The 11,685-nt window shown below is 30.2% G+C and overlaps 1 protein-coding gene across 1 annotated transcript in view; it reads left to right on the forward strand.

Annotated features, from left to right (window-relative positions):
* LOC101504651 (uncharacterized) overlaps positions 1–4,722 on the forward strand; it is a 6,277-nt gene extending 1,555 nt beyond the window's left edge. The window contains 1 exon segment of the mRNA XM_012718569.3: positions 1–4,722. This exon segment is cut by the window's left edge and continues 10 nt beyond it. Within this exon segment, the coding sequence (XP_012574023.1) occupies positions 1–4,330 (4,330 nt within the window). The 3' untranslated portion in view covers positions 4,331–4,722.
* Positions 4,723–11,685: the final 6,963 nt, after the last annotated feature.

Genomic DNA, 11,685 nt, shown 5'->3' on the forward strand with positions numbered 1-11,685 from the left:
GTCTTACACAATTCATCTATCAGCGGGGGAAAATAGTAATAACGAAAAGGAATGCAGTTACTATATGTGGAAGCAAAAATTTCCTGTAAACTTGAATAATGTGGTGGAAAGGAGAATGGGTGTAGAAGAGTGTGTTGTGACATTGGCCTTCCCACATCAGGAGAGACTTCACAAGAATAAGAGCTCCCCAGGGGTTTATGCATTTCTGCCTACAGAGATGGTCACTAATTTTCCCTTCATAATTCAAGCAGATTTTGTTCTTGCCTCATCAAGGGAGACAATTCTCTTGGATAATAAGTGGAATCAAGGGATACTTGGATACGTTCCGTCAGCTTTTGTAGATGCATTCAAAACACTCGTCACAGGATCAAATGAAGCTCCAGTATCCAGCCTGCCTCCTATGTTCAGGTTCCTTCCAATTCATAGTTCTCCTTTTGAGAAATTCAATAATGTGAGGGAGAAAATCAGAGCAAAACTGGCTAAAGAAAAAATTGTTCCTATTGAGACATTTACAAAGCCGAAACATTTCTGTAAGCCTCATGAAGTTAGCAGGCTACTACCTATGTTTTGGAATATTTTGACAAAGGCCCACGAGGAAGGAGTATACTTGCTTGACCTATCTTTACATGATGGGGTGAAAATCTTGAGTTCTTCATTTGATAAAAGAGAGTATGATGACATACTCAACTTTTTAGGGGTGAAACTGGTGAATATTGGTTGGTATGCAAAGTGCATCCAGAGTTCTAATCTTGTGGATGGAGTATCAGAAGATAATTATGTTGAGCTTTTACAGTTTGTTGCTCGAATCTGTTCACCCAATTTCATTAATATTCCATTGATTAAATATGTGGGTTCTGATGGGATTCTGTCTTTTTCCAGTATTCATGAATGCAGACAGCAAGGTGCAGGTGCCAAGCGAGTAGTACTAGCACCCTCAAGTAAGACTTGTCCTTGTTCTTGGTTGATTGAATGGAACAATGTATTTGCATGTGCCACAAACCAGTTTTTTATGCCAGAAAGCACACAAAAAGCTATCTCCAAATCGCGCTATAAGTTTCATTTGTTGGCGTGGTTTGCAAAAGATGTTAATGTTCGAACTCTGACTGTAAACAGTTTTGCAAATGTCCTCTGTAGTTCTATTAATGATAACTGCAAGCTTGCCATCGCATATGCTCATTTCTTATACCACTCTTTGTCTAATGGTTATTTGTCAAGTCGGGAGGTTGATGATCTATGTAGTTCTATGCCACTTGTGGACAAGTATGGACGTATTACTAAAACCCGAAAAGAGGTTTTTCTGCCTGCAAATGTGAGCAAATGGGCAGACTTGATTGTTTCTAATCCATGGAGAAATGAAGATTATGTTGAGCTAGGAAAGGCGTATTTAAATGCATCTTCTTATGCAGGCCAATATACAGATTCTGGGAAGCTTATTGAATTTCTCAAAACTCGTGTTGGAGCTTCTGACATACCTGACATATCTCCTCCAAATGCTGGGTTTTCAGCTGCGGATACACCACTTACAAAAGAAAATGCCTTTTTACTTTTGAATTGGATTCGGAATCTGAAGCATAAGGAAGTGCACCTACCAGAGAGGTTCTTAGAATGCATAAAAGAAGGCAGCTGGCTTAAAGTTACAGGTAATGGATACATGCCTCCTGCAAAATCATTCCTAATTGGCTCATCGTTGGGAAAAATTTTGCAAAGTGGTTCAGTTCTTGTTGACATTCCCTTGATTGATGAGAGCTTCTATGGGAATAAAATAAATGAGTACACAGCGGAGTTGAAATCAATAGGAGTAATGTTCGGATGTGAGGAAGCATGTGAGTTCATTGGAAGAGAACTAATGTCTCGTGCAACTTCTTTCTCTTTAAGAGGGAGTCATGTTCTTTTGATGCTTAACTTCATCCAATATCTCAGGAAAAGTCTTCTTCCTTTGGACAGATTTGTCAACAGCATTAGAGAGGGAAGTTGGCTAAAGACAACCTGTGGTCTTAGGTCTCCTGTGGGATCGGTATTGAATGATTCTGGATGGCAAGTTGCATCACAAATTAGTGATATTCCTTTCATTGATCATACTTATTATGGCGAGGAAATACATAATTTCAAAGAGGAGCTCAAGTTGCTGGGAGTGATAGTTGACTTAAGTGGAAATTACCAAGTTGTCATTGAGCATTTAAAATCACCTGCAAATATGGTATCTTTGACAGCTGAGGCTTTTCTTTTTATAATGGAATGCATCAGACACTCGAATGCCTCTCTTAAACTCTTAATTGCGCTAAAGGGAATGAGCTCCTTGAAGACTAACATGGGTTTCAAAACACCAACTGAATGTTTCTTGTATGACCCAGTGTGGGGTTGCATTCTGGAGGTATTCACTGGTCTTCCTGTTATGGATCATAAATTTTATGGTGAGAAGATTTTTTCTTACAGAGATGAATTGAGGCAAACCGGGGTCGTGGTTGATTTTGAAAATGCTATCCAAAAATTTGCTAGTCTCTTCAAACAAAAAGCATTGGAAACTTCAATTAACCAACAACATGTTCTATCATTTCTCTCCTGTTGCAGGCTGTTGAAGGGAACTGATTATAGTTTTCCTTCTGATTTCTCACTCATCATACATAAAATGGAGTGGTTGCATACTAGTGTTGGTGATTTTAGGTGCCCAAGAAAATGCATTTTATATGGTCCAGAGTGGAAATCCATATCTTCTATAACTTGTCTCCCTTTCATTGATTACACTGACAAAGGTTGTGCTTTTGATGAGTACAAGGCAGAGCTAAAGAGCATCGGTGCTGTTACTGAATTAAAAGATGGAGTGCATTTTGTGGCTGAATGTCTGAATTTTCCTTCAAATCCCTCCACCATTAGTCCTGAAAATGTGTTTTCTTTGCTGGAATGCGTCCGACTTCTAATGCAGGATAACAAGCTTGCCATTGAAGATGATTTCAGAAAAAGGTTGTCGAAAAATTGGTTGAAGACACATGCTGGTTATAGGCCTCCAGAGAAGTCTTTGCTTTTCGATTCCAAGTGGAGTTCTTTCTTGAATCCCATCGATGGGCCTTTTATTGATGAGAATTTTTATGGACCTAAAATTACAGCTTACCAGAAAGAACTCAATGCGATAGGGGTCACTAGTGAAGTTGCGAATGTTTGCTCCTTGCTTGCCAGTCACCTTGAATCTCTCTCTGATCATGATACCATTGTGAAAATATACAAGTACTTATGTGAATCTAACTGGAAGCCAGAGGAGGAAGCTGCAAAAAAGATTTGGGTTCTGGATGGAATTAAAGGTGGTAAGTGGGTTGATTCTGAAGAATGCATCGTACACGACCCTGCTAAACTTTTTGGTTCAAAATTTTATGTTCTAGAAGATATCTATGATAACAACGATATTCTTCTTTTTTTCTACTTTGCAATGGACATCAAGAATAAACCCTCACTAAAAGATTATGTTGACCTTTGGAATGATTGGGGGAATTCAATGGAACAATTGTCATATGATGAGTGCTGCAAGTTCTGGACGTCTATCTCGAAATACTTGAGCACAAATGAAGAGAATAAACTTGCTGATAGTTTGATGAAACTACCTGCAACATCGGGAAACCATGAAATATTTCTGGTAGATAAGAAAGATGTTTTTATTCCTGATAACCTTCATATGAAGAAGCTTTTTGAGAGGGAGAAAGTTTTTGTATGGTATCCTCAGCATAACTTGACACCATTGTCAAAGTGTAAACTGTCTGACATTTACAGAAAAGTTGGTGCTAGAAATATCTCTGAATCAGTAAGCAAAGAAGAATCATCCTTAATGAATGATGATGGTAAACTGAAGTATGTTGATCCAAATAATATTTTCAGCTTAATGGGGTTGGTTAAGCTTATTCTTGGTTTTCTTGCATGTTCTAGCCTGAAAATGGAACCAAAAAAGAGACGTGAAACTGTTCAAAGTATTCTCAACTTGAGTTTCCATGAGACAGTGGAGCCACTCAATGTAAGTTATAGTTTATCATTATCATCAGGGGACGTCATTACCAAAAAGACAAGCAAAAGGGTACGTTGGGAAAGTCAAGGCTGCAAGTTTATCATCCAGAAGATGGATGAAGTTCCCGGCGATGCATTGAAATATGCTACAAGTTTCTCTGAAGCAATATCTGAGGGTGTTTTGCGTGAGAATCATGATCATGTTCCTGCACTCTCCGAACTAATCACATTGGGTTTTGTGTTGAAATTCAAGAATGAAGAAGTTGATTTTCTAATGGAATCCAAGAACCTGCAGATTGACCTTGAGGATGAGGAGTTCCTCAGTTCTGCCTTCCCTTATGACTAAGTCTATAGTTGCTACTGCTTGCTTGTGTTTTCTGTTTGACTATGGTTTTAAGTTTGCCTTGTTTATTTTATTTTGTTTTCTCTAACTTGGTATGTAATTATGCGTTTAGACTCACTGAATTATCTAATTATGTGGTCTACAATATTTTGCTTGATTTTCTTTTATCTGATGACCAATTGGACTTTACTCCTATGTCTCTGACAGTCAAAAGTTAGTGTTTACTTTGTTAAATAAGTCCTAGTCTTGTGGATGTCCTATGATTTAGGTTAGTTGTTTTGAAAATTCCATGTACTGTGCCATGAAATGTGGCTTTTCTGTTTTGATTCTATGCATGTAAAAGGCTATAAATGCCTGCTATGTTTTTTCAAGAAGAATAAGAGATTTCTCTTCCACTTTAAGTGTTGATTACATTCCAGCTTTTACAGTCTCATTATATATGTGTCTCATTTGTGTTCTGTGTAGTTTCTTAAGAAAATGATTATTTGTATTAATTTCAATGATAGAATGAGTTTCATTTTCTAAAATATTTTATTGCGTTGAGTTTTAGCTATTATTGCTATAATGATAAAGGTTCATAGCATATTACACCTATCTTGGGTGGCTCAAGGTTTGTATCCTATTTTCTTCGAGCTAGAAAATGTGAGAAACATAGTGCAGAAAGTAATTGATTTACTTGCCCCTTCATTTTCTTGCATTGTAATTTGATGCCAGGGTACAATCAACTTTAGGAAGAATGTAGTCCTAAGAAATCAAAGGATCAACGCATAAAAACCCACAATGAGTAGGGTAAAAATCCATATAATGGGTATGAGCACGAGGATCAGTAATTATCTACAAAATTAAACGGGTATGGGCGTGGGTGTGGGTATGGGTACTATAGTACCCACTCCACACCGGCACTTATATAAATATATTATTTACTTATTTATTATATTAGTATTTACTTTAATTAATTGTTTTCTTTTATGTTTTAACATCTATTAATATTATTGGACCACTACAATATTTATAATTAAAAGATAAAGGTTTGCAAATTTTTTAAGAATTTGATTCTGACGAATATGTAAATAATTGTGACCTTATAATTAAGAGTTATGTCTTATTACTCGTGACTTTATAATTATACTTGCAATTTCCTATCAATTGTTTTTACATATATCGAATAATATTGTCGTAAGACTTGCAACTTAATAAATTATTGTTATGAATATTAGAATGTGTATTGTAATGAGTGTTCATTTGAAATGTTTTGAGTTAGAAACTATTTTGATTTATAATACTTTATGATTGGAGTTAAAATATTTGAATAATTTTTAAATTTAATCACAATAATATCATTTATTTATCGATATATTTTAGTTAAAGCGTGAGTATGAATACTTATGATAAATGTATTAAAATTGATACTCAAGAGGATATGGACTCGGGTACGTGTGTTTTTTTAAACTGCGGGTGTAAAGACGGAATACCCTAGCTAAACCTTACCCATTGCAATATACTGCATCATTTCTGCAAAAATAGTCTAGTGGCTCTATGGGACAATACTCTTGAGTTGATTTTCATTTACTGTTTAATTTATTCACACATAATGGAAAACATTTGGTAGCAACTATATGACTGGGTATCAATACTCTTTAGTTCTTTCTTCTCTTTCATTTTTTTAATTTCTTTTTTTGTTACTTCTTTTTTTCTTGTTTTTTCTTTCTGTTTTTATTTTAATCTATTTTTTTTTTATCTTTTGTTACTTAGTTAATTCTTTCTATTTCTTTTATTTAATTTATTTTTTGTTACTTCTTTCTTTTAAGTTTTTCTTTATGTTTTATTTTTTAATTTATGAATGTTTATGAGTTTGAGATATTGTTTTATTATGCATGTTTATATAGTATTATTCATATAATTTGTTCAAGAAATCCTGGTTTCCGGAGTTGGCCTCGATGCGCCGCTACTACCTAGTTTAGTACACATCTCATGATGATATGATATAAAATATATTATATTTAAATAACAAAATTTTTATTTTGAATAATTTCATATTAATTTTTCTAAAAAAAATAATTTATTATATTTTAAATATTATAAATTAACAAAAATACTAAAAAATTAAATAAGTAATAAAATAATTTTATATGCAAAATTATTAATTGACACTACTAAATAAATAACTTAAATTTTAAAAACAAAATCACGAGTAACCAAATAACTCTATTTTATTTTAAAATTTTAATTAATTTTTATACTTTTTTTAATTTTGAATACTAATTTATTAAATTATATAAAAAGAAAAAACATACTCTAGTGATAAAATCATTAATATTTTTTAAATTAATTATTAATATTTTATATTTAAGTTTAATATCAAATTCTATTAATAATTATTATATTTATATTTGATTAGATTTACATTTTTTTGTTTTAGATTATACTTTATAATTTTTTTTATATTTATATTTTAAATTATACTTTATAAGGTTAATTGAGTAAATTACTATTTTTATGCTATTATGACGACTCAAATTCATGATATAAATTTCAATTAGAAAAATATAATATGATAAAGTTCTGAATTAACTTATCACTAGATATTAACCCGCGAATTGCACGATATAATTTAATGTATTACTGAATATAAAATAACAATAACATGTAACTGAAAAGTAATATTAATTTTGTTTTACAGTAAAATATATTCAAGTGTTTATGTACTTAAATGTAAATATATTTTTGAATAATTATATACAAGTTAGGTTTGTTTTAGTAAAAATAAATAAAATATTGTTGACTAGTACAATTTGTTGAGACAAACTCCATATTTAAAGTTTAGATGAAAATAAACAAAGGTTAATTAAGAAAGTTAATTATGATTCTAAAATGTTATGTTAATTTAACATGTGTTTTTGAGTGAATTTAATTAAGAACAAAATAAGCAAAACAAAGAAAAATAACAACAAGAACATTAAAACAGAGAAAGATCTCCAGCTTCAAAAATATTCATCACAACATGTTGATCAAACTTCTTCTACCTCTTTAACAAAGAGTCTGCCCTGGAAATTTATTCATATAGAATCAGCACATGGCAAGGAACAAATATGATTCATCTAAACTCAAAAAGGTTATCTGATCTCTAAGATAAAGTCAGACAAAAATCAAGACAGTTTGTAACTCTAAAAATCAAACTGTCAAGAAAGTTTGATCAACCTTGATATATGATAAGACATTGCAAAAGACATCCAGAATGATTAAAATAGGAACTCCAGATTGATTATTAAATCTCAAGAAAGTTCAATTTGACAGACCCAAATTAATAATCAATCTCCGTTTTCTGCATAACTTGAGCAACTGAGCATTCTCTTATGCAATGACTTATAATTCTTCTCCAAACTCCTCTGACTACATTCAAGACTCAAGATCAAGACTGTACCATCCAAGATCAAGGGAGAAACGTCAAAGGCTTTTTAACTGGAAGACAAAACTGCTTTAATGCTAAACCAGAAAAGTAAAAAAAGAAGGAAAATCAATTTTTCAAAGGTGGATTATTTTTAATCTGATATATTGCATTCAGTCAAACTTCAGATCACTATCAACATCTCTTTTGACCTTCATTAAAGGCCTCTAATGCCTATAAATAGAAGACCAATATCCAGGATCAAAGAACAAGTTCAAGAGCTGAAAATATCCTAAAATCAATCACATACATACTTGAAGTTCTGATTTTTCGCAAAACAGAGGCTGATCCATATTCTGATATTAGATTGCGAAATTATCATTAGATCCTTTTTAAAGAATCAATTCTCAAACAAGAATTGAGAAATCTCAAATTCTGTCAAAAACAATCTAATTGTAAAAACTCAAACTATAAGAGTTTCTTTATAGTTTGTTTAGAGTACATTGAATCCTATCAAAGTTAGATATGTACTGTTATTGCTTTCTAGGTGGAAAGAAATAAACAGATCAAGGTTGATCTAGACTAGGTGTTGTAAGATCAAGAAAGTTCTTTGTTTTAAACACTTAATGGAAAATCTCACGGTTGTGAGGACTAGACGTAACCCGGGTTGGGTGAACCAGAATATATCATTGTGTGGTATCTCTTCCCTTATCTATTTACTTTCAGTTTGATTGATTATCAAGTTAAAAACATAAATTGAATTACTGATTTTAACTAACTAAGAACGTTCTCCGTTTTCTGTTTTCACAACCAAGATCAATCTTGAGTTATTTTCTTAAGTTTTTAACAGGAATTTTTAAAAGGTGCAATTACAATTCAAACCCCCCTTTCTTGTAAATTGACATTGTTACTTCACAATTCATGCAAAATATATTTAAATATGAAATTGATTTATTCAAGCTATTTGATTTCATTGAAGTGGTTCTTCTAATAATATAATTGTTAAATAACTGTGTATTTATTTATTGTTAAAGTTATACATTTAGCTACAATATTTCTTCATTTTATATAATTTATATTAGTTTTGAAACATTAGATTTATAAATTTATGTATTTTTTTTACGTTTTTAATTTTAGCTGTTCATCATAATTATGTCACTCTCACTGTCGATCTAAGCATGCACTAAATAATATTGTGTGTTTTGTGATATATTATAATATTCATTCGTGAGTGATAGTTTGTTAAATCTAAAATATTGAAACAATTCATTTGTGTGTGTCTTGGAATTGTTCAAATAATTATTTGCTATATTATTTATTTATTTTATATAATTTATATTAGTTTTGAAACATTAGATTTATAAATTTATGTACTTTTTTACGTTTTCAAATTTATATGTTCATCATAATTCTGTCAATCTCACTGTCGATCTAAGCATGAATTAAATAATATTGTGTGCTTTGTGATATATTATAATATTCATTAGTGAGTAATAGTTTGTTAAATCCAAAATATTGAAACAATTCATTTGAGTGTGTCTTAAAATTGTTCAAATAATTATTTGACACGGTCAATAAACTTCAAGAGTGGTTGAAAAAAATTATAGGCAAGAAAAATTTGTGAATGTTTAAGACAGAGAAAATTTTGAGTTAATAATAAAATAGTTAGAAGTTCTTCATTTCCAAATATTTAATATTATTCATTTTTTTGTTGTTTCAATTATGCTTTGTGATTTTTTAATTATAAAAAGAAAAAATGTTATGGGAGACACATTCAACATAAGAAAAAAAAAAACTCATTTTCTATTCAATAACATTGATATATGATATTGAACAATAATTGACAATAAAAAAATAATATTATTGAAGTATACGTGAACTAAGAGTGTATCAGACATAATGTGACATATATCTTGATGTGTGTACGTAATCGAACTTTCATTGAGGTGATTTGAAGATATTAGATGGTTTGTATTTTTTTGTATAAGTTATTGAAATGAAAGTTTTGATGAGTAATTAGAGTTTGGACAAGTGAAAAAGTTTGCATTATATATTGAAGAAACAAAACATAATGAAATATAAGATAAATTTGGAATCTATCACATAAGAATTTTGGTGAGTTGACAAATATTAGAGGATGTGATATAGATAAATTTTTTTTAAAAGATTCTATTTTAATTATTATAATAAATAATAAATATATTCATTAAATACGAGATTCAGATAAAATATAATAACTTATTTATATTATATCTCTTTTCTTCCCCCATCAAACAATCCTTAAAAGTATATAATTTCATGTAAAGAATATCTTATAACTAATTGAACATCAGTTTTCTTATTCATAAAGTTTTCTTATAAATAATTTTTGGTTCTATCATTGCTTAATCACAAAGTCATTATGTTAGATATTTTAAACGTGCATGAAACATGTCATCATGCCAGTTTTTCCTCAAAAAAGAGGCCCTCATTGCAAGATAACACCATCTCAAAGGAGGCAATAGCATTCACCAGAAGGAATAATTCACTATTGAAACAATAATTGATGCCTCCACATTCGTGAGAGTGAATTGTTGTGTAACGTTGTCATAATTCCATTTTTGTCCCTTCCCTTTGCTCATAGGACCATATATACATACCAATGCTTTTCCTTCATTCTTTGCCATTCTCAAATATTTTTTGTTATTAAGTATTAACCATGTACTTTTTGACACTTGTAGAAAATAGAAATTAATTTTATAAAAAATGATAACTCATCAACCACATAATAAATTGAGTTAATTAGTCAAATATAAAAATGCTAACATATGTTCTAAGGGTACATGTTAATAATTTAAATGTAAAAAATTTATTTTAAAATTTTGCATTTTCTATTCTTTAAAAGATCAAATATTGATTGTTTTAATAAAAAATTTCTATTTTTGGTATCACTACTGTAAGATAGATGTTAACACGACCCATCAAATATTTGCACGACATTAAACATATAATAAATGTTGGTTTTGCTCATTTCACTCATTAATAAGTTGATTATTCATAAATAAATTATTATAAATATTTAACAATTGTAATTTTATTAAATTATCCTTATTAATAAGATTTAAAACTAATTTATTTTGTTTTATAGATACTTTTGATCATTTTATTTTTAAAACCATAATTTTGATCCCCACAATTTTTTAAATGTCTAACCTTTTCCATTCCATGAATTTTGGAGTTGAATTTTAACGAATTGTCAAGTGAGATACCTATCTGCCTACTCAATTGATGACACAAAATTCACATAAATAGTGTTTTACATCCTGTTTACTTGTTTTGATTTATGACATAGATTAATTAAGTGACGTTAGAAGTTAAGTGATAACTAATTTCTTAAAAAAGTTGTAAGTAATAATTCATTTAAACACAGTTAACCGATTTATTTTTGTTTAGTCACAACATCAAATATGTAATATTTAAACACACATATAAAAATACATTATTTGTAAATGAATATGGGTTCAAGAGGTCCAACTACAATGATCATGATCAGGACATAATTTGTTATTTTTCATGAATGAAAATCAAATCAACTTTTGTGTTTCATGAAAAGAAAGTAATTTAGTTAATAATTTAATAATATAAACGTGATAGGTAGTTTTTTTTTGACAAGAGTAATAATATTTTTTTAATGAATAATTTAATTATTTTTCTTATAATTTATGTGTGAAAAATGAAAATAAATAGACCGTTTGGGCGATAGGAGAAAAAAAAGGGAAAGGTGGCCGCATATTGATTGTAACTGTCTCTACCTAAACCCACAAACTGAACCGTTTCAAATTTCAAGGAAAATAGTTAACCGCATATTTCCAACGACATTACTCTTTATGCTTTGATAAGGGTAATGGAACGACATTACTCTAAACTACTTTATATTAATCATCCAATCATCGGATTTATATTTATATCTGCTGTGTGTAAAAATATGATAAAA

The sequence above is a fragment of the Cicer arietinum genome, chromosome 7 (genome assembly GCF_000331145.2).
Source record: "Cicer arietinum cultivar CDC Frontier isolate Library 1 chromosome 7, Cicar.CDCFrontier_v2.0, whole genome shotgun sequence".
Taxonomy (NCBI): domain Eukaryota; kingdom Viridiplantae; phylum Streptophyta; class Magnoliopsida; order Fabales; family Fabaceae; genus Cicer; species Cicer arietinum.